A 22,998-nucleotide genomic window follows, 5' to 3' on the forward strand; every position below is an offset into this window, starting at 1 on the left:
GAGTGACTTAGAGTGGAGCTTGCAGGGATGGTATTCCCATGAATCTGCTACCCTCATCCTTTTGGATGGTAGTGGCTGTGGGTTTGGAAAGTGCTATATTAAGATCCGTGATGAATTTCTGCCATGCATCTTGTTGATAGTGCACCCTGCTGCTACTGAGTGTCAGTGTTGGAGGTTTGTAGTCCCAGTCAAACAGGTTGCTTTATTCTGGATGATGTCCAGCTTCTTGAATGTTCGTGGAACTCTACTCAGCCAGGCAAGTGGGGAGTACTCCATTAGATTCCTGACTTGTGTCCTGTCAATGGTGGATGGGCTTTGGGAGTTTGGGAGGTGAGTTACTTGCGTCAAGATTCTTAACCTCTAACCTGTTCTTGGAACCACAGTACTCTTATAGATAGTCCGGTTTTAGTTTCTGGTCAGTGGTAATCCTCAGCATGATAATGCAGGATTCAGTAATGGTGATAACATTGAATGTCAGAGGGCAGTAGTTAGATTATTTCTTACTGCTGCTGTAACAGGCTGCTTCCTTGCAGCACTGGTGCACAAGGGCACTTCTTGCTCCTCCCCCTTTCCCAATCTGTTACCAGTCAGATAATCTGCCTTCCTATTATTGCTATCAAAATGAATAACCTGTCATTCGTTGACATTATACTTTATCTGCCATAAATTTATCCACTTACTCAACTTGTCCAAATCACACTGAAGCGTTCCTGCATCCTGGAGCTGAGATGACTGTCTTCCTTTGTATGAGTTATCACTCCAACCAGCCGAGGGTTTGCCCTGATTACCATTGACTTGTTTTGCGAGAGCTTTTTGATGCCACACTCTCAAATGTGACCTTGGTGTCAAGGGCTGTCACGTTTGTCTCCCGACTGGAATTCCGTTTCCTCTTCCATGTTTGGACCAAAGCTGTCAGGAGGTCAGGAACTGAGTGGCTTTGGCGAAACCCAAACTGAGTCGGCTATTGCTAAGTAGATGCTGCTGATTGGATTGTTGATAATACCTTCCACCACTTTTATTTAGGAGTAAACTGGGACGGTAATTGGATGGCCGTTGGCTTTTGTCACCATGTGGTGATTAGAGTGGTACTGGAAAAGCACAGCAGTTCAGGCAGCATCCAAGGAGCAGGAAAAATCGACATTTCGGGCAAAAGCCCTTCATGTTTTGTCACTTTGTGTGTACTGGATATACCTGGGCAATGGTTGGGTAGATGTTACTGATGTGGCTGTTCTGGGACAGTTTGGCCAAGAGTGCAGCAGTGTTGTGGAACACAGGTCTTCAGTAGTATTTGTTAGACCCCGTAGCCTTTGCAATATTCAGTGCTTCCAACTGTTTCTTGGTATTGCTTGGAGTGAATTGAGTTGGCTGAAGACTGGCATCTGTGATGTTGGGGAGGTCTGGACATGGCTAAGACCATCATTCATTTGGCATTCCTAGCTGAAGAATGTGGTGAATGCTGCAGCATTATCTTTTGCACTGATGTGCTAGATTCCACAGTTACTGCAGATGGGATTGTTTTTGGGACTACCTCCTTTAGTGAGTATTTCTCTTTACCACCATTCATGACTGGGTGTGATAGAACTATAGACCTTAGATCTGATTAATTTGGCTTTGTCTTTCTGTCATTGCTTCTGCAAGGTGTGTGTTTCAGGTGAGGGAGGAATCTGGCCTGACTGCACTATCTGCAGTAAACAATTGGTCCAGTCACTACTAGTGATTTACCTGAGTAACAGCCATCTGGGTAGAGTATTAACAAAGTGTTGCTTGTGGAGCTGAATATCGTAATTGAATCAATACTTTTGGAAGAAGAGGGAAAAATGCTTTATTTTGTAGAAATCCCTAGTAAAAAGGTGGAAAGTTGACCAAAAAGCTATCAGGGTCTAATTTTTTCTATTGTGGTGCATCCTTTTTATTAATATCAGTTCATCAAAATGGTATAATTTTTAATGTGACAGTGTACAAGAAACTGGGAAGATATCCCGAGCTGTATGAGTCATTCTAAAGAATTCATTTGTTTAGTTAAAGCAATTAATTTGTTCAAGATCCTATTTGCCAGAGATCTGACTCACGAGCTAGGTTACATGAAAGCTTCCAGTGTTCCCTTAGCCATTTCTCCAGTGATGCTATTAGAGCTCTATTTAGACATTGTCATAGAGTTTTACAGCATGAAAGGGGCACTGCGGGCCTTTATATCCCTGCTGATCATCAGCCACCAATCTACTCCTGTCATATTTTCTTTTCTCTTGTCTTGTATGCTATTGGTATTTCAAGAGTTTAACTGAATGCTATCTAAATATTGTGATGGTTCCCACGACACGCACTGTTCCAATTACGCCTGCAATAAAATAAAACTAAGAACAGTGGATGCTAGAGATTTGAAACAACAGAAATTGCTGGCGAGACTCAGCAGGTGTGGCAGTGGGGAGAAAGAAGTCAAACTGTTCTGATAACTTACTGGACTGAAACATTATCTCTGCTTTCTACCCAAGGTGCTGTCAGACCTATTGAGTTTCACCAGCAATTTCTGTTTTTGTTCCAGTTACCCCGACCATCCGGTAGAAAATATTTTCCCCTAATTCCCTCAAGTCTCCTGCCCCTTAAATTTTGTTTCACCTGTGTATTAAAGGGAAAGGCTTCTTTGTGTCTATTTTAATTACGATTCTCAATTTTATACGCCTCAATCAGATCCCCTTCCAGCCTTCTCTGATCTCTGGAAAGCAACCCCAGCCTAATCATAAAAGCGAGAAACTGCAGATGCTGGAAATCTGAAACAAAAACAGAGAATGATGAAGAAATTCACGTTCAGCAGAATCTATGGGAGAGAAACAGTTAATATTTGAAGCCAAAATGACTGCTGAACAGAAAAGTCATTGGATTTGACATTAACTGTCTTTCTCTCCCAGTCTATCTAATTTCTCTTCATAGCTGAAGCATTCTAGCCCAGACAGTATCCTTGTGAATCTCCTCTGTGCCCTCCCTAGTGCAATCATGTCTTTGAGAGTACAGTGACCAGAACTGCGTGAAGTACTCAAGCTGTGGCCTAACCAATGGTTTGTCCAGCTTTATCATCTCTTCCCTGCTCTTGTATTCACTGCCTTGACTAATACAGGTAAGTATCCCATATGCTACCTTAATTGCCTTATCTGTCGGTTCTGTTGCCTTCAAGGACCTATGGACATACTCCAAGGTCCTTGAGATCTTCTGTACTTCCTAGGGTCCTACCATTCATCGGGTCCTCTCTTGCTTTGTTAATCCTCCCATTGTCTATCATTTTTTACTTTTTAGGATTAAATTCCATTTGCCACTGCTCAGGAAATCCGACTAGACTGCCTGCCATTTTGTAGTTCAAGGTTTTCCTCTTTGCTGTTTACCACAGTCAATTTTTGTGCCATCTGCAAATTTACTGATCATGCCTTCTACGTTCAAGTCTAGATCATTTATGTAGTACCAAATTGCAAGATACCCAACACTGAACACAAATTTCCATTCACAAAATATCCATTCATCGCCCTCATGCTCTGCCTCCTCCACTAAGCCAATTTTGAATCCAATTTGCCAAATTGTGTTAGATTGCATTGGCATTTACTTGACTGGTCTCCCATGCAAGACCTTGTCAGAAGTTTTGCTGAAGTCTGTGTAGGCTACATCTACCGCATTATCCTCATCTACACATCCCGTCACCTCAAAATTCAATTAAATTTATGAAACATGATCTCCACTTGCCAAAGCCATGCTACCTGTCCTTGATTGATCATTATCTGATGAAATGGAAGCAATACATTAAAAACATTTAATTTTGTGATGCATTTTTGCGGTGTTTGCCTATAGTGTAGAGGAGGTATGTCATTCTATCCATTTTATTGTGGTCTTTAACTGGTTGCATTTACTGTGATTGCGTTTACTGACCATCAGGAGCTTCAAGTTGGTGAATATTGCTTTTTCCCTTTCTTGCCATAGTTCCATTTACCACTTGACATAGGAATGGTTTCCTGTTAAAAATGTGGTATTTAAAATCTCTTCACTTTTACTTCTCCTTCATCCTATTGAAGTACCTCTGAACTTCAAAAATCAAAAGCCAATATCCAAGAGGAGAGAGAGACCTACCAATGTTTTGCATGGACATAATATCAAGAACTTCTGATGGGAAAATTGTACCAGTTAACCTGCCACTCCAGAATATTTTAATTATGCTGCAGTGCAGGCTTGCTCCACTGGGTAGTGCTGTTACGCCATTTGCTGCTTCTGTGCATGCATCAAGGCATAATGTGATTAGATTAGAATACTTAGTGTGGAAACAGGCCCTTCGGCCCAACAAGTCCACACCGACCCGCCGAAGCGCAACCCACCCATACCCCTACATTTACCCCTTACCTAACACTATGGGCAATTTAGCATGGCCAATTCACCTGGCCCGCACATCTTTGGACTGTGGGAGGAAACTGGAGCACCCGGGGGAAACCCACGCAGACACGGGGAGAACGTGCAAACTCCACACAGTCAGTCACCTGAGTAGGGAATTGAACCCGGGTCTCAGGCGCTGTGAGACAGCAGTGCTAACCACTGTGCCACCGTGCTGCCCACAGATGTGTTTACCTCATCTCTAGGTTATTTTATTAGGTGAAAGCAACAATGCCCTTCTGTATCTGTGCTGACAGGAAATATTTTGAATCTCAAACAAAGTTGAAATTCACCTATGTCTTCAGTTGTAAACTTCTCTCCAGGGAGAACAGCCCCAACTTCTTCAATCTGTCCTCAAGTGAAGTTCCTCATCCTTGGAACCATCCTTGTCGACCACTGCTACACACACTAATGCATTCACATCCTTCCTGTAATGTACCATGCAGAACTGTACACAGTATTCCAGTTGAATTGAGCAGATGTCTTCTGCAAGTTCAGCATCAGCTCTTTGCTCTTATACTGTGTCCCTGTTAATCACAGAATTGTTATGGTCTGGAAGGAAGCCAGACCGACTATTATATGAATCAATTGTCACGTTGGTTGTCAGTCCACCATTGCCTCAAGTTTAAACTATCGTCATTTTGTTTAGATCCTTCAATAAACACTCTTCACACTTGTACACTCTCACGATCAGACATGCATGCACACCTGAGCATGTGTGCACCCACCCCCATTCCCCACATGTACCCGCTGGTTGTGGGGATAGGGTAGCGATCAGAGAGAAAGTGTTCAGGCCTTAAAATTATTGAACTCAGTACTGAGCCCCAAAGGCTGCAGGGACCCCAATGGAAAATGGAATACCAATCTTCCAGCTTACGCTAAGCTTTTCTGGAGCAATGCAGCAACCTGAGATGGAGATGTTGGGATGCAGTTATTGATTTTACCAGGTTGACCTTTACCCATTGCTTTGTCTCTGAACTGTTGTTCTCTCTCACTGTGTGTCTCTGGACTCCTTCTTCTCCACTTATCATTTATTCATACCTCCCTCACCCCACCCCATCTTCAGCATATATACCAACTTTTTTCCAGCTACAGTTGGTTCTGAAGTAGGGTCCTGAATTGTTACCTCTGCTTTCTCTATACAGATGTTGCCAGACCTGCTGAGTTTTTCCAGCAATTCTTGAATGCTATGAGTTTACTGCTGACAGTCATGTCTGTTGTTCATTAGAAGTAAGGCCAGAAGTTGGTTGTATTGACCTGTAGTTAAAGCTGAGGACAATATATACTTACAGCTCTCTCGATTTGTCCTGCCAATTTCATGTTCTGTGCACATATAGATCCTGGACTCTCTGATCCTGCACCACACCTTGTCCCCTCTTAGATTTATGTCCTTCATTTGACATTATCTTTCTTCCTACCAAAATGCATCATCTCTCATCTGCCACCACTTGCCTATGTCCTTCTGGAATTCTACACTGACCTCTCCACAGATTACATGTGCTTATTGAGGTAGATCCCCATTCAAATTGTCCATTTACGGAAGTGACTTTTCTCTGATTTATTGCCCTCATGATTGAATTTTCAAGAATGTTTTGGGGATTACAGGCATGAATTCACCCAATACTTCCATGTATTTTGTGTTCATCTTTTGGTATTTGTCTGCAGGAATTACATCATACAAGAGAGGCAGTTAGATTTCCTGTACCTTTCGAAAACTACTATTGAATCCACTTCTATCAAAAATACGCATCCAGTTCCTGATCTGGTTTCTGCCTCTGTGGTCACTGTGGCAAACCATCCTAGATTCTAAAGCAACGCTATGAAAATATTCTTCCAATACTTAGTCCATGTTCTAATAATAGTGTCTATTGACCCCTCTTAGTAATTTTGGACATTGTTCCCCATCTGTATTTATCCAAGTCACGTTTATTCAGCAAGATTTGGCAGACCATAGTCTCAACACCAATAAAATGTAATTCCTGGAGGAAGGTTTTCAATTGAAAAATTAAGCCTGTAATCTCAAAGAAAATTTGAATTCTACCTGGAGGTAGGGTTTCCACTGGTTTAGTCTTTAAGATTCTGTACCTAATAGCTGCATCAAGGAACACTGAATATAGCATTGGATAAGTCACAAAGTAAAAATGCAAGCCGGCATTGCTGGTGAATGAAGTTCCAGCAGACCCCATAACTGAAGGCTAATTTTAGAAGGTCATGCTGCTTTTCAGCAAAACGCCAAATTCTAGATTAACACAATACAGGAGGAGACCACTGGCTCATTGTGCTTGTGCTAACTAGTTAGTCCCTTACTTCTGCCTTTTCTCTGTAGCCTCCCGGAGCTTCCTTTCATCATCCAATTTCCTTTTGGAAATTATGGGATCTGCTGAATGTTAAGTTCAACCTGCCATGTTTCTGTTTGTTTTTCCAATGTCTTTGGTATTGCCCTCCTCACTGTTTATTATCTTTGTGTTTTGTGCTATTTGCAAATGTGTCTGTGAATGAGAGTCTATACTGATACTGACCCCTTGGAGTTGTCACTATGATATTTGGACAGTCTGAAAAACTGTTCTTTGCTCTTTTTTTTGTTTCCTAACCAATTTCATATACAGGCTTCTATTTCATCTCTGATGTAGGAACTGCAGTTTTTCTCCAAAGTCCAATATATGGCTCATTGTTAAACTCATTTCAAAATCCTTTGTTTTTGTTTTGCACCAGTTGATCTCTTCTTTTAAAAGATACACCATTCCAGGCGAGCAAGTTTAATTTTAGTAGTCCTTTTCTTTCTGCGTTTGAATGGGGCTAAATTTGTGTCCTGAACAAGCTGTCGCTGTTGTGTTTCAGAGCAGTCAAGTTGCTTAGGAATTTGGATTATTCAATGTGCTACAGGGCTGACTGAAAGTTGATAAATATTGATTGGTTATTTTGCTTCTCCAACTGAGATGGTGCACTTTATCCAAAAGCTATGGCTTAAAAATCAGAAACATGTAGAAAAGTGGCAATTCTTTTTCAGCCCTGAATTTAAATGGAGTGATGCCAGCAAGAAAACAAAGACCTTAGAAGAAAAGATCTAGACGTTGCATGGACAGTTATCAATGCAGAGGTATCTTTTCAAGAGAATTTTCCTTTTCCTCAACTATATAATATTTACTTTGCTGTATGGTATTGTGCTTACAGTCTATCAATCAGCTGTACTTAAAAAGAGAAGACAAGTAATGCTCAGGTCAAAATTTTCCAGGGCGCATTTCAAAGTTGTAACACCACAGACTGTCTGGGGATGTTGCTTCACTGGAAAATCTATTGCTAATTTAAATATTCAAATTTCCATTACGCTTTTAGATATTTAAGAATATATTTAATAAAACTTTATCCATTTTGTTTGATTTGGTGATGGTCCCTCTAAACGTGTTGGTGGACAAAGTGCTTTGTATTGATTTCAGCCTGTAGTGTACTTAGTTTTGAGAGAGCAGTGTGCATTCACAGCTTATACTGGAGCCAGTTCCCATCTCTGTTCCTCATTTTTTTAACTTCTGTTTTCTATGTGATTATTCATATTGTTTCTACGCAGTTTCTTTTTCTTTGTAAAAGTCCCACATTGTAACATTTTCTTCCTAATCAAATGGTTCAGACTCTGCTAAGAAATTCAAAAAGAAAGACCTATCTGGTGCACTAGAGAACTAAAGTACAAGGTTGAAATTGTTTCCAGTGCGGTCTGTCTAGTTCTGGCTGCTAATCGGAGGAGATAGGAAGGAAGAGATGCCATATGGAGGATGAAATCCTTTGCTTAAAGATGCTACTGCTCGCTATACATGCTAATATCTTGTAATGCAATAGCGTTTGGAGGAAGTCATGAAATATTCAAAACAAATCCCATTACCGTTGTAAGGAAAATAGAAAATGCTGGAAATATTTGGCAGATTAGACAGTAATAAGAGTTTGAGTTTCAGCTCTGTGATCTGTCACAGCTGAGAATATGAGGGGTGTAATCCTGTTGGTTTCTAGCTGATTAATGTGTTAAACTTTATTCCATTGTATCAGTTGTTAAGATATACACTGTACCAGCAACTTATTCACTCTCTTTAAACATCATTGCGATAAAAGCGGGCCAAATAATTTAATAATGAAACACGCAGTGTTGCGTTATGTTGATTCTTGCACTATTGGAGCAGCCAAGACCTCCACAGCCAGTGGATTACTTTGAAGAGTCATATCACGGCACAGTGGTTAGCACTGCTGTCTCACAGCGCCTGAGACCCGGGTTCAATTCCCGACTCAGGCGACTGACTGTGTGGAGTTTGCACGTTCTCCCCGTGTCTGCGTGGGTTTCCTCCGGGTGCTCCGGTTTCCTCCCACAGTCCAAAGATGTGCGGGTTAGGTGAATTGGCCATGCTAAATTGCCCGTAGTGTTAGGTAAGGGGTAAATGTAGGGGTACGGGAGGGTTGCGCTTCGGCGGGTCGGTGTGGACTTGTTGGGCCGAAGGGCCTGTTTCCACACTGTAATCTAATCTAATCTAATCACCATTGCTCTCCCTATGATCACTGAAAGTAATTTTTGGCATACAAGGTTATTGATCAACACCATAGTCTGTTTTTAATACACCCTTTAAGCTCCACTCCACCAAACCACACACCGATTTTGATGTTTAGCTCTTTCGAAAGAGGTGCAGTGACAACTTTTTTTTCCAATGCAGGGTGACAGCAGTATTCGCTACTTTGAGATCACAGATGAAACACCGTACGTCCATTACTTAAACACTTTTGCCAGCAAGGAGCCACAAAGAGGGATGGGATACATGCCAAAAAGGGGCCTTGATGTTACCAGATGTGAGATTGCCAGGTAAGAGGTGCAGAGTTGTAGTTCAAATGAGCTGTACCTTTTTTTTTAAGCAAAGTTTTGTTTCTTGAGCTGTTTCTGTTCTTTCAATTCTTGTATACTGAAAATATCATTCTTTGATGGGGGGAATGAAGATGCAGTATCGATAAGACAAGCATTGTGAATGCTCTGTTGGTTTGGGAACTTTTCATTCATTACTCAATCCAAAAGAGAGAGACCCAGTCTTGACCTGCTGCCTTGTAACAGTGTTGGGAAAGTTAACAAAGCTATTAGATGAATCTGAATTGGGCCAGAGATTCACCAATACATTTTATGAAGGGCTACAACTTACCTTCAGTAGGAATTATCAAGTTATTAAGTTAATGACATAAAAATGGTTTCCAGAAACCATGGAGAATGTTTACACTACTGACTGGTGATTATTATAGCCATCAAAGAGGAAGTAAAAACAGCATGTTAGAAATTGAGGTCAGAGCGACAGAAGCATTTCAGAAAAGCACTAAAAAGGCGTACACAGGTAATTTGCTTTTCAATCAGAATGAGTTAGACACATTTTGGCAGCTAGTACTGGTTCAGTTAGTCACAGTCAAATATGTGGTTCAGAAAATTGTGGCTTTAAACTACATTCCTCAAATTTAATCTCAAAATGTAGATCTTGTCTAATGGAACTATTTAGAGTTAATAGCTTCTTATAAAATATTGGTAGTAATTCCATTATACTCCAGTGATTAAAAAGCATCTGAAAATGGAGGTGTGACTATGGCCATGATCTCTCCGGATGTTTTTCTGCTCCAAAAATGTCTAAACTTTTGCAAGACATATTATCAATATGAGGTAATGTCTACACACCAATGCAATATTGGCCAGTTAAAATGATGCTAAAAATGTTTTGGTGTTCTGGATCATTGACACATTTTGCACCAATGATTTCTATATTTATGTATTATTTGTAAAAGTTCAATTTCTTAAAACATGTACAATATTCCTTTCCATTTGCAGGTTCTTTAAACTTCATGAAAGGAAGTGTGAGCCAATCATTATGACAGTGCCAAGAAAGGTGGGTGAAATTCTAGCAGAACTTCAGCGCATGTGCTTCTTGCATGGAGGTGAAACCTAATGTAATTGGGCATTGATTCTACTGATAGCTAAGTGAGAGTTCTGAGCCCTTCCAATGGCTGGAGATAGGATGGTGCTGCTAAGAAGAGTGGAGGAACGGGCTCGATAGTGTAGAAAGCATTTGTGCTATTAAAAATATTAAAGGAATGGAACAGTGAACTGTTCCAGACAAGAAAAATGGCATCCCATTGCATCAGTCATATTCAATATTAGTAAAATAGAGCTTTAATGAGTAGTTCTTACATGATAACAATCTCTTGTGTTTTAAGTTTCCCCTGATTTGAGTCCCATGCTTTTGAATGCAACAGGAATATGTTATTGAGTTGAGATGAATGTTTCCTCCATAGGACTCTGCACATTTCATGGATATGGAATTGAATAATGAACAGATCCCCCACAACATGGTGGGGATTAGTAGACGAAGTTCTATTGAAGGGTCATTGGACTTAAAATATTAACTGTTTTTCTGTCCTCAGATGCTGCATTTCTCCAGCAGGACCGTTTTTTTTTTTGTTTTCAAATTTCCAACAATTCTTTTTATTATTAATAGGAGGTGGTTACCCAGATGTAACCCCTTAACCAATTAGGTAGTTTGCTGTTTACATGTACTTGTAAAAATCCTAATACTGTTGTACGGCAGAACAGAAGCTAGGTGATCATTCCATTCCACATCGCTCTACTCGAACGGAGAGGTTTCAAGGTAGCTTTTCAACACTATTGCCACCTAGTGACAACTCCCAATAAATCATATCAGAAGAAACTTCATGACACCATTTAACTCCCTTTGTGTCCTTTTAGTTTGCATTTCCAATATAAGCATTTGCTTTGCTTGTGCAACTTATGCTGTGTTTGTACTCTTGTTAATTTCATTCATTTCGAATACATCCCATGAATCTTGACAATTCTGGCTCTTTACTGAAGTATGTTTATTTCTGTTAATTTCTTATTGCCTTGACAAATGATTTCTGTTTTTCCCTTTTCCAGTCTGACCTTTATCAGGATGATCTATACCCTGATACGCCTGGACCGGAAGCAGCATTGGAAGCAGAAGAATGGTTTGAAGGACAAACCAAGGACCCTATTCTTGTCTCCCTGAAAGATGGCTATGTACCTGGGAAAAACCGAGAGTTTAAAGTCCAGAGGAACCGTTTAGACAAGCCTATGCAGAACAAAAAAACTGAAAGTGGTAGTACTCCCATGAAGGGTCCCTCCCTCAATGCAGTAAGTACATGATAGCTGAAGACATTGGTTACTGAAAAGGCTTTGAGCCCTGACAATATGCCAGCAACAGTACTGAAGGCCTGTATTCAAAAACTAGCCATGTCCCTAGCCAAGAGAGGGAACTTCATCCTGGAGCCTCTACTGTGACTGCAGTAACAGCTGTATGTTTACCTGTTCAATTCTCTTCAACTCTCCTCTCCCACCTCACCTGCACCCTAACCGCTCCCCACTCCATCCTGTTATAAAACTGAGCTACTGGTCATGCAGTGGAAATGGGTATGGCTGTACTACCCAAAGGAACCATGGACCTCCAAATATTCAGAATTGTAATCCAGTTAGAAAGCAAGGTACACTCAGGAGATTCCTTGCCTTGTTTTCCTGGTCTCCCTGGCTGTCATTAATACCTTCTCTGCCTACAGATTCTTAAGCTGCAGGATCAATATCAGTTGAAACATTATCCATCTGGTTGTCAACCCCCACCACAGCTCAAGCTCCCAAAGCTCAGAATGTTTCTATGGCACAGGATGGACATTTGACTGAACTGAGATACAACGCCCCTCTATAGTAGAGAAATTAAATTTTAATTTCATCCACTCAAGCAAAAAAATTTAACATTCACCAATTAATCATAAACATGAAGCTCTGTGACATTGCTCCTTGATTTGCTTTTACTGGTCATTAAGAATTGATGAATATTTGTCCCAGTGCTGTGCTCTTTCCACTGTGTTTATTCTCCTGTCACCTCTGCTCTTGCACCCTCCACCAAGGTCAGGTCTTTTTTAAAGCTTCTATCTTTATCAAACCTATTAGCAGAATTCAGTCAGACCTTCCATGGACCTATTATAGCAATGTGCTCTTGAAAGTTTCCTGCTAAAGTTAAAGCTCAAGGAACTGAAGTCTTATTTTAGGGTGATTGGATAATGTGAGGAGGCTTTTATAAAAACATGTCATCTGTAGCTTAATTAATAGAGGCATAGCAGATGAAAACAAGAAAACTATGCTAAATCTTTCCACTGGTTTGACCTCAATAAGAGTATTGTTCAATGTTGAACATCACACTTCTCCAACAAGTAGAAACTGAACTTCAATTTGACTTCACTCCAAACCAAGTAACTGAAGTAGGTGTTCTCAGTTAATGCAATGCTTCGTTTCACTTCAGTGTGCAGCCTCTCTGCTAAAAGCTGCAAGTTTCTGTTTTGACGAGCTTCCATCCTGCTGCTTAACCACATACTAGCAATCAGGAAACTCCCGGAGTTTTGGGCCCCATAGCGTAACGGCTAATTAGTTGTGCCAGATGTAAACACCAGGCCCTATGCCTCGTTTTTAACTTTTAAGTAATGCAACAATACTGCCTACTTTATAATACTAATACAATAGATGGAAGTGATAAAAGCATTGTGACTGATTATAGGAATTGAGGTTGTACAGGATGTTGGGAAGGCCTCTTCTGGAGTATTGTGTTCAGTTCTGATCACCCTTGTATAAGAAGGATACTATTAAGCTGGAGGGGCTTATCAGGATTTTCCCAGATATGGAGGATTTGAATTATAAGGAAAGGCTGGGACTTTTTTCAGTGGAGCAGAAGAGATTGAGGACTGTAGGGAAAGTGAGTGGCAGGTGTCTTTTCCCTAGGGTGTTGGATTTCAAATTTGCCCAAGGGGGCCTAATTTTAAGGTGAAAGGAAGAAGATTTCAAAAAGGGCATGAGGGGCAATTTTATTTTTAGTGATTTCATGTAGGGTTGGAGGATTTCAGCTATAGGGAGAGGCTGAACAGGCTGGGGCTGTTTTCCCTGGAGCGTCGGAGGCTAAGGGGTGACATTATAGAAGTTTACAAAATTGAGGTGCATGGATATGATAAATAGACAAAGTCTTTTCCCTGGGGTAAGGGAGTCCAGAACTAGAGGGCATAGGTTTAGGGTGAGAGGGGAAAGATATAAAAGAGACCTAAGTGGCAACTTTTTCTCACACAGGGTGGTACGTATATGGAATGAGCTGTCAGAGGATGTGGTGGAGGCTGGTACAATTGCAACATTTAAGAGGCATTTGGATGGGTATATGAATAGGAAGGGTTTGGAGGGATATGGGCCGGGTGCTGGCAGGTGGGACTAGATCGGGTTGGGATATCTGGTCGGCATGGACGGGTTGGACTGAAGGATCTGTTTCCATGCTGTACATCTCTATGACTCTAAGTGGTGGATGCAGGTACAGTTACAATATTTAAAACATATTTCAATAAGTGCATGAATAGGAAAGATTTGGCGAGATATTTGGCCCTGAACAGGCAGGCGGTCTAAGTTTAGTTTGGGATTATGGCCATGGACTGGTCAGACCAAAAGGGTCTGCTTCTGTGCTGTAGGACTCTGACTGCTATGTAGGAAATTTAACAACAGCTGCATCAGGTGAATTAACCAGTTTTGATATTTGGTCTTTAACCTGCTGAACCAAACTGATTTTACTACATAAATTTTACAGTAGTTTTTTTTTTAGAAATGCATGCACTGGAGACTCCATTCAATCATTTTGGAAAAAAGTAAATCTCATCCCCATTATATTAGAATTATTTACCTGAAGTGGGGCAGCAGATACAAGAACCATGACCTGGATAATACCCAAAATCAAATCTCAGCTAATTACCTTAGGTGAAGGAAAGTGGAAAATATTTTAAACAAGTGAGGTTTTAGAGATGGATTAAAATTACACCTGTAGACCTAAATAGAACGTGTACTTAGATTATGACTTTTATATTTTGCAGAATGCTAATTCATTTCAATCAGTGATTTTCTTTAAGCACTTTGTGTTGTTTAGGCCAATGTGGCAGGCAGGCAGTATGTGGGAGCACTGAGTACAGCAAAAAATAAATGGCCAGGGAATCTGTTTTGATGATGATGATTGAGAGATCGTCATTTTACCACAACACCAGGGTACTCTGTTACTACTCTTGAGATGGTGCCACAGGACTTTTACTATGTCTCCCAGCACTGTTAGGTCTCTTACTTAACATTTTATGTGAAATTATTTTTTGTACATAAATTCACTCTGTTCATCTAGTCATTAGTGTATGAGGTAGAAAGCTAAGGTCGCACTACCAATGTATGTTGTCCCAGTTATAGCAATGTAGTTGACTCTTAATTACCCTCTGGCTAATTAGGGATGGGCAATAAATGCTAGTCTATCCAGTGACACCCACATCTTATGAATTAAAAACAAATCCCGCAGAAAAATCACATGTCCTTCCAACTCGAAAATAATCCAACTTTCTCAACGCTGTCCCTTGCCAATGTGTTTCCAACTCCTATCAAATATGCTTCCAATTTCATACACACACACTTTGCTAATAAACTCTTGTGTTGAATCTTATCAAAGCCTTCTGTAAATCCATATAGTCAACATTTATAAGCATGCACCTATCACCATTTTGGTTCAAAAATTCTGCCAGATTGGTCAAACACTTAAAAAGAAAAAAAATGCTTTGAACAACTGATGTATTCCCAACAAGTTTATCACTTTCCCTGGTAGATTATATTACCTTACAATTGTGGGTCAATTGTAAGATGTTGGAGGAGATTCAGCCCGTTGAGACCGCTCTGCGGATCAGTGAGATCATGTCTGATCTGATGATCCTCAATCTCACTTTCTTACCTTATCTCAATAACTCTTGATTCCCTTATTGATTTAAGACTCTGTCAATATCGGCCTTGAGTATACTTAACAACACAGCCTCTACAGCCCTGTGTGGTAAAGAATTCTGCACAATTGTTTGTCTCTAAAAGAAAAATAATTCCTTTTTCATCCCTGTCCTAACTCATGGATTATATTTGCTTGGCTTCTTCATTCCTTCCCATTTTAAATTCTTTTTTGAAATTGATATTTACAATTCCTGACTGGAAAATTGAGAAATGTATACATTTCCTGACTTATTTCTTTTAATATTTTGCAATGGAATCTAAAATGTGCTGGAGAATAACCCATCTTTAGTCCAGGAATTTTCTCCATTACGCTTCGTAACTTAGTCTCTAAGTTCCTTCCCTTTGTTTTTTGGTTCTATGGTGATTTGTCATCTTCTGCAATTGAATGCAAGTGCAGAGTACTAACTTAACAATCACTCATGTAATTATTATCCATTAAAGTCTAACCTGCATTCACCTTGAATAGGCACAGATTTACCATTGCTTTCTTGTCATGTTTGGGTGACATGGTGGCACAGTGGTTAGCATCACTGTCACACAGCACTAGAGACCCAGGTTTGATTATAACATTGGGTGACTGTCTGGAGTTTCCACCAGTGGTCTGGTTACCACCTACAGTCCAGGTTAGGTGAATTGGCTATGGGAAATGAGGGATTATGGCGATAGGAGAAGGGAATGAGTCCAGGTTGGATGCTCTTAGATGGTCAGTATAGATGCAATGGGCCAAAAGGCCTGTCCCTGCAGTGTAGGGATTCTATGGTTCCTATATTTATTAAATCTTTTGCTGTTAACTTTGATACTCATTGCAAGTTAGTTTTATATTCCATTATTTGCATTTCATTCCTTACTTCCATCCGGGTGTACACTTTGATCTTTCATCTATTTCCAGAACTGTAGAATTTGGGTCTTCTCTGAAATGTGCGATTGAAAGTAGTTCTGCCATGTTGAGAAAAGTTGTCTTGTGTCAACTTTGATTCAATTCCAAAACTACTGACAAATGGAGATTAAATATTCTTTTCTTTTTCTTCTTTAGAATTCCGAATCCAAGTTGGATGAGTTGCTTCAAGAGCTTAAAACTCTGAAAGCCACCGTCGCCAGCCAAAACGAGCGCATTGCCAACCTTGAGAATCAGATGGCCAAGATCACTATCTGAAGCCTGTATTATGCTTTATCATGGGGGTACAATTGTCTGGTGTGGATTATTGGCAATCCTTCAGTCACCAAAACTCTGACCCTCGCTACCCTGCCATTGGTGGAAGCACCCTTCAGCATTCCAGTATCAAATTGCCCTCCTTTTCCTCCTATCTCACTGAACTAACTTAATTTGAATTTGGAAACACAATTCACTTTTTTTTAAATAGAATTTATTTTCAGGATTTTTAACAAAGGTGGCAATTGTCTTTTTCTTCACGCTTTCCACATTGAAACATATGAGTATTAATTTTTTTATTCTTAACTCAAGTCCTATGCATATATAAAGGTGTGCTTTACTCTAATACTAGAGTGATTTCCAGGTTATACGGGCTTGTCTGTCTCGTCTGTCAGGTACCGGTTTTTAAAAGCAACTACACATTCCATGTACAAGTGTACCAGCACCATTAAAGAACACTTAATGGGTTCAGCTCTTATAGAGCAAGGAATGGTGATGTGTCATTAAATATACTTCCAGTTGCAAAGATAAAACATTGATTATAAAATCATTCTGGTGTTATGTGGCTTATTCTAACTTCTTAAATACAGAAGGAGGTATTGTCTAGAAAATGCTTACATTTGATATTCCATCTCTCTCGCGCTCTCTTCGTGTACATTCAGCCAGATAGTACCAGGAAACTCTGGTACATGTTGGTTCCAGCACTTTTATGGATGATTATGATGTAATGTCTGAGGCATGGGTATGGTGTGTATTTTGGTCCAACTTCGATACAGAGTATGAGCAGAATGTGTAGTTTTGCCAGTATTGTATTTGAAAAGCTCCTGGATCATTCATACACATTTCTAGAATATAGTGGAGATTAGTAGACCTTGAGCATGGCAGAGGTATGTGCCAAGTGTTCATCTGGATTGTATCAAATGTCAAGGATGTAATTTTGTGACAATCCTGAAGTATTTGTGCAGAGAAAAGGCACTGGAAAACTTTGGTAAGTTGAAATGGGATGGACCATGAGACAGCAATGATAGAGGATGGAATATTAATTGACTTGAAAGATCTGGGAGGACAAATGTTATAGCTGCAGTTTTGGGCTCTGTAATTGACCAGTGATAAATGTGTATGATGGAAATCTACAGGCCAAGGTGAGAATTGATCTGGATGATAATTGATCTGGATGATAATTGACGTGGAGAATTATGAAAACGAAAGGGAGAATAGTAATTGGATTGTAATTGAAGAGGATTATTGTTAAGCTTTTTTATTTAAGCAGTGTGATGGCCATTTCAGAAAGAATTGTCAATCCGACAGTGGATTGACCCTAGTAATGAGAGTGGAGCAATCAGGAGTGGATCCAGGGTATAAGTTCCACAGAAATTAGTTTAATGGATTAATGAATAGTGGAATCGGAAGGTAGCAAAACTATAATGTGAATGGACCTCTGGAGAGGATAGTCTGGAGGCATTAAGGATGAGGGTAGCCCAGATACTTCAGTTTGGGAGGCAGATTCCAAGAACTCCTCAGAGTTGATGTTGAAAGTGACCATTGAGGTAGGCATTCAGAGAAGAGAACTTTAAGATTAGCCCAGTTTACTGAGAGGATGTAATTACTGGGAGATAGAACTGTGTTCAAGGAGATCAAAGTAGATAGTTTATAAATGATTGGGATAGATATGATTTTTGCATTTTGGTAATCCTCAAGTCAAAGGATGTGAATCTGATTACTATCAGTAGGAATGGAAGACTGCATGTCACATGGAGGGAATTGAGGTCAAAGTAGATGCAATTAGAATGTTCTAGGACAATCGGGGTTTTCAAGAAACCCGTCAATGAAGCAAAATGCAGGGTGTATTTTTAGTGTGGGAGGAGAAGGGATGAGTTGCAGTTTGGAAAGTTGTTCTGCACTGTTAGGTTTAATAAGGCTTTGAGGGCTGATCAGAGGGGTCAGTGGGAAGTTAAAATTAGGTTGAAATAGCTGCTAATGAGGGACCTGCTGGCTGCAAAGACCAAAGAAAACAGGGTGAGGAACTGGTTGAATGGTTTAGATTAATAGGGAAATCTAATGCCAGGTAAAAGTTCTGCTTGCAGGGTGCAAAGTCAAACTCTTCCTATGCATACACAATTCATCCTCAAACTTTCAGCTTTCCATCTGTCTGATTTTTCCCATTTGTAATGTGTTACCTCATCTTTTTAAACTAGTTTAATTAGTTTCATTCATAATCTTTATAAAATGTGTTATTTTTGTGAACAAGGATTGAGAAGTCCTCAATCCATCAGTAGTATAAATGATAAGTATTAACTGCTGCTCGACCATTCCTGTCGAGCTGTCACACCATAGCTCAGCCACCGGAGAAGACCGTGGATCCTGAAGAGGAAGTCCCAATGCTTCACAGGAAATGTGCACTTGAACAAATTGTAAAATGATGAGTCATTGCACAGGAAACTCATGCCAAGTGGAAGTGGTTAAGAGCCTGTGTTCCACTTCATGAGCTGTGAAGATAGCTCCAGCTGGTTCCCCTGGATTTTCAAATGGTCTTCATTCTAGCTACTTGCTTTCTTGTGCTGGCAAAGGCATTTTTTTGCATCAGGTGATTGTGCAGCTTGCCCTGGATTGTGATATCCACCCCAGGCAAATTGTGAAGGGAGGTGACGAAGCTAAAATACACCTCTGATCTCACCAATAACAAAAGTGAACAATTATAGTTTTATTTTGGATGTTATCTTTACTTTGTGTTGCAGTATTGTCAGTGCATTCATATTAACAATGTTGTTGCAGAGATTGGAGCAGTTCAACTCCATGTTCATTTCTTTACTAACTATTCCAAGTCCATATATATTCCCACCTGAAAAACCTTGGTCTGGTATTCTGTTAATAAGTAATTGCTTTGTTTTTGTCTTAAACTAGTTACCATGCCACCTCTCTTTCACCCTCTTCCCACCATGTGAAATATTTGGTTGCATTTCTGGCTATTAGCCATAGAATAGCACAGTACACAATAAGGTCATTTGACTCATTAAATTTGTGCTGACTCTGTTTGTAGCATTCCAGTAAGTGCCACTGCTTACTCTTTTCCCCACGAATCCCCAGCATTTTTTTTTTCTCCCAAGTATTTACCTAGTTCTGTCTCCTGGTAAATACAGAACCTCTCAACCATAGACCTTGGGTAATTGGAGCTGAACGGTGTTCTTTGAGCTAAGTAATCCATTAAATCTAGCTCAGGTCTGCATTCAAAATGTTAACCCATTTTTTTAGATGCTGACTAACCAGTCTGTTTTTAATTATTTTTTTCTTATTTATGGGTTTGAAATATCCAGTTTCTTGCTGGTCAAATTCTATGTAATTTAGGTACACAGGCTGCGCACTGTACTCTGAGGCTTTTTTTTGCAAATAGGCATCTTAGGTCAAGACAGAAATCAATGAAATAAGTCCTGCCCAGAGTTAGCACCTTCACCAAACTTTTGAAAATAGAGTTTGATAAATTTATCCACACTGTTCAGGAATGGTGAGAATAATGAAACTACTAGTTGCCAAGTTCAAAACTAGTGACAATGAGCTCTCCTTTTTTTCCTCCCTTAGCCTGATAGACGATACTGAGATCAGAAGTCACCAGATACAGCAGAGGTGTCAGTGTATTGTAAACATGTTAGGGGTATCATACATTCATTAGTCTACTTCAATCCACTGTAAATTAATTGATTATCTGTATATTTTAAGGTAATCTAAGCTGTGGTCAACACTCAACTGAGGAAGATTCAGAATTTTTTTAGTTGAAGTCTTTGACAAGGATCTGAGTTTTCACCTTTTCGTTTATAGCGTCAGAAGATACTGAGTTGCCAACTAATGCCATCAGTTTCTAGAGAAAGAATCTGCATTTAGTAGCATCTTTAGTGACCACGTGCACCTGAGTGTTTTACAACTGACAAAATACTTTAGGAAGGTTAGTCGGAAGGTTTTCTCAAAACTGCAGCCAATTTACTTGCAAGTTCCAAAAGCAGATAAGAAATAATTATCCAATCATTCATTTTAATGATAATGGTTGAGGAATATGCATTTTCTCAGCTGTTCTGACTTTGCAACAGGAATGCTCTCACTGATCCAAGATAGGCAAGTAGGTACCATGCTTTTGGAGTTGCAAATTGGTGTATTGCCCATCATTACTGAAAACCAGTGGACAGCTTGCTTAAAGTTTGTAGTGAGGCTCAACCCTCAAAATGATATCAAATGAGCAGTTTGGCTCTGCAGCCCTTCTTTCTCACCTTAGTTGGTCATGTAGTTGTTTAATAGACCATGTAGTGTACATGCAGTAATGTGATCAGATAATGTACCACAGCAACACATTCTAAATAGCTCAGTTCCACATCAGACTTTGCAACTGCTCATTGAAGCATCAGCAATATAAAACTATCAATGATGAGTCTCATGGAGATATATAACCTTGTGATGTCCAAAGATGTGGTGGCGAAAGCATTACTTATGTAAGTAGTATTATTTCTAGAACTCCTTTAAATGCCTATTTAGTGCTGATTTTGCCTCATGGAAAGTCAATAGGTTGTTCGTGTGAAATGTATGTTATATACAGCGTGCACTATTCAGGCACAATCAAACTAGGGTGGTTCACTTCTGTAGTGGAATGGAATGTAGCTAATGTATGGGAGAGGAATGATCATTTCTTTTAAAAATAATTCTTGACCCATCCCAAGATAGTTTGATGAGTAAGTCAACCATATGATGTGGCATGATGTTATAGGAGGACCTTTTGGGTTTTGATCCCAGCTCTGCCAAATTGTAACAGCTTTTGGACTGAGAGGGAAAATGATTTATCTATAGTTCATCTGCAATCCATAGAGCCATCTTACAAAGTTAAGGTCATTCATTCCATCATGTCCATAGGGGTGACTGGGGTTGCTAGGGGTGACTGGGGGCTACAAGAAGGGGATTACAAACACTTGCAAATTATGAAAGCATGCAGTTGTGATTTTTCTGGTTTTCTCCTACCTATTTACTGCTTAGACACGGTTAGACATACCCTACTCATACACTTTATAGTTACCTCTGCTTTCTGTTACTCAACCGATATCATGATAGCAGAATATAAGTTAGAGTATCTGGCTTTTGTGTTTTGCTTGCTTCCATATTTGTTTTTGGCATAAATGAAAGTTAGCAATGTCTCCATACTTAAATGGAGCATTCAGTGGTTGAGTGAGTATTTCAAAGGTACAGCATGCAATTGCACACTGTTCCAGCCATTTCCAATAATATTTGTATTTGGGAGCAACTGCTGACTTTTAAACTCAGCCCGAGGCTTTTAAAACCAGAGATACAGAATGAAATGACGGTATGCAATTACTTTTCAAGAATATAGATGGAAGGAGCCCATTTAGTGGATGTTGTTTTATCAACTCCACTACAATCTTGTCAGGGATTGTTATGTATTTTCTCTGGAAATGGCATTGATAGCTAGACTAAGACCAGGAATTCAATGGAAATAAGGTTTTGGAGCATGATGCTGCTTTGTGAATGTCATCTTAACTGGCTGGGATTTAACACTTCAGATACAAACTGAGTTTCAATATTTGCTGTGTTTTTCTACACTAACCAAAAAATCCTGATCCTGTTTCACTTTCTTAAAACTGGCACCAAGCCCCAATGAGACCTCTCACGTTCGACTCATGGTTAAAGTCAGAGGATGTGGAATCAATGAACAAATACCATCACTATCAAAAATAAAAGTAAATGCTGCAGGTGCTGGAAATCTGAAATAAAAAATAGAAAACGTTGGAGAAACAGCAGATCTGTCAGTCCAGTAACTACTTCAGAACTGAAGGTGATAGTATTTATCATGTTGACAAAATGGGTTGGGTGGGGGAGCAAGCGGATGTCTGTTTTATCTCTTCATAGGACCCTTAAATGCTAACACTTCCTAAAGTATTTAACCTTCTCTTGTACAGCCTTTTGGTTTTGGATCTTCTCATGCTCTGACTGTTCTAGAACCTGCTAAACTCCAATGCTGGTTAAAGCCTTTTTCTCGGAAGGAAATGTATGCACTGCCCTGAAAGGAAACCTGCCCATTCACTGACCTTCCTAATGGCTTGTCTTTCTCCAAATGGATTTTAATAAGATACTTTATGGCTCTGCAAATGCCCTTTTTAAAACAAATCTTCCAATCTTGTATTAGTACTGAACTAATCTCCTCAAAATTTTAAAAACCTCATTGAAATGTCAGTAAACCTCTGCATCACTCTCAAAACAATTAAACTAATAATAGGACTTCCTTTTCTAATGCACACATCATAGAATTAAAAACCAAACTTAAAATTATACATGGTTCTGTCCACTTTAAAGCCAAATTTTCTAAGTAATAGTAATGTCATGAACCTTCATGATGTATTATTAGGATTAGACAAAACAAAATGAGGGGATGCTTGTGTGGACTCTAGAGCAGTTGGGGCAAATTTCACTCTGCTGCACAGAATTTGTGACATTGCCTGTAAGTGACTCATAAAACCTCAACTTCTCTTCCAACCTCATTCTGACACACTTCCTGCTGTTCTGTTAAGCAGGTCGTTTTTGAAAGTTAGTGGCGCATGAAATCCTGTGAGAG

General features: G+C 39.7%; 1 protein-coding gene across 1 annotated transcript in view; it reads left to right on the forward strand.

Moving 5' to 3' along the window:
• The window catches only part of coro1cb (coronin, actin binding protein, 1Cb), a 145,920-nt gene extending 128,970 nt beyond the window's left edge, over positions 1-16,950 (forward strand). Inside the window, exons 8-11 of the mRNA XM_060843508.1 lie at positions 9,084-9,229; positions 10,226-10,283; positions 11,327-11,563; positions 16,284-16,950. Of these exons, the coding sequence (XP_060699491.1) occupies positions 9,084-9,229; positions 10,226-10,283; positions 11,327-11,563; positions 16,284-16,403 (561 nt within the window). The 3' untranslated portion in view covers positions 16,404-16,950. The remainder of the gene's footprint in view (positions 1-9,083; positions 9,230-10,225; positions 10,284-11,326; positions 11,564-16,283) is intronic.
• Positions 16,951-22,998: the final 6,048 nt, after the last annotated feature.

This window comes from Hemiscyllium ocellatum, chromosome 24, assembly GCF_020745735.1.
Source record: "Hemiscyllium ocellatum isolate sHemOce1 chromosome 24, sHemOce1.pat.X.cur, whole genome shotgun sequence".
Taxonomy (NCBI): domain Eukaryota; kingdom Metazoa; phylum Chordata; class Chondrichthyes; order Orectolobiformes; family Hemiscylliidae; genus Hemiscyllium; species Hemiscyllium ocellatum.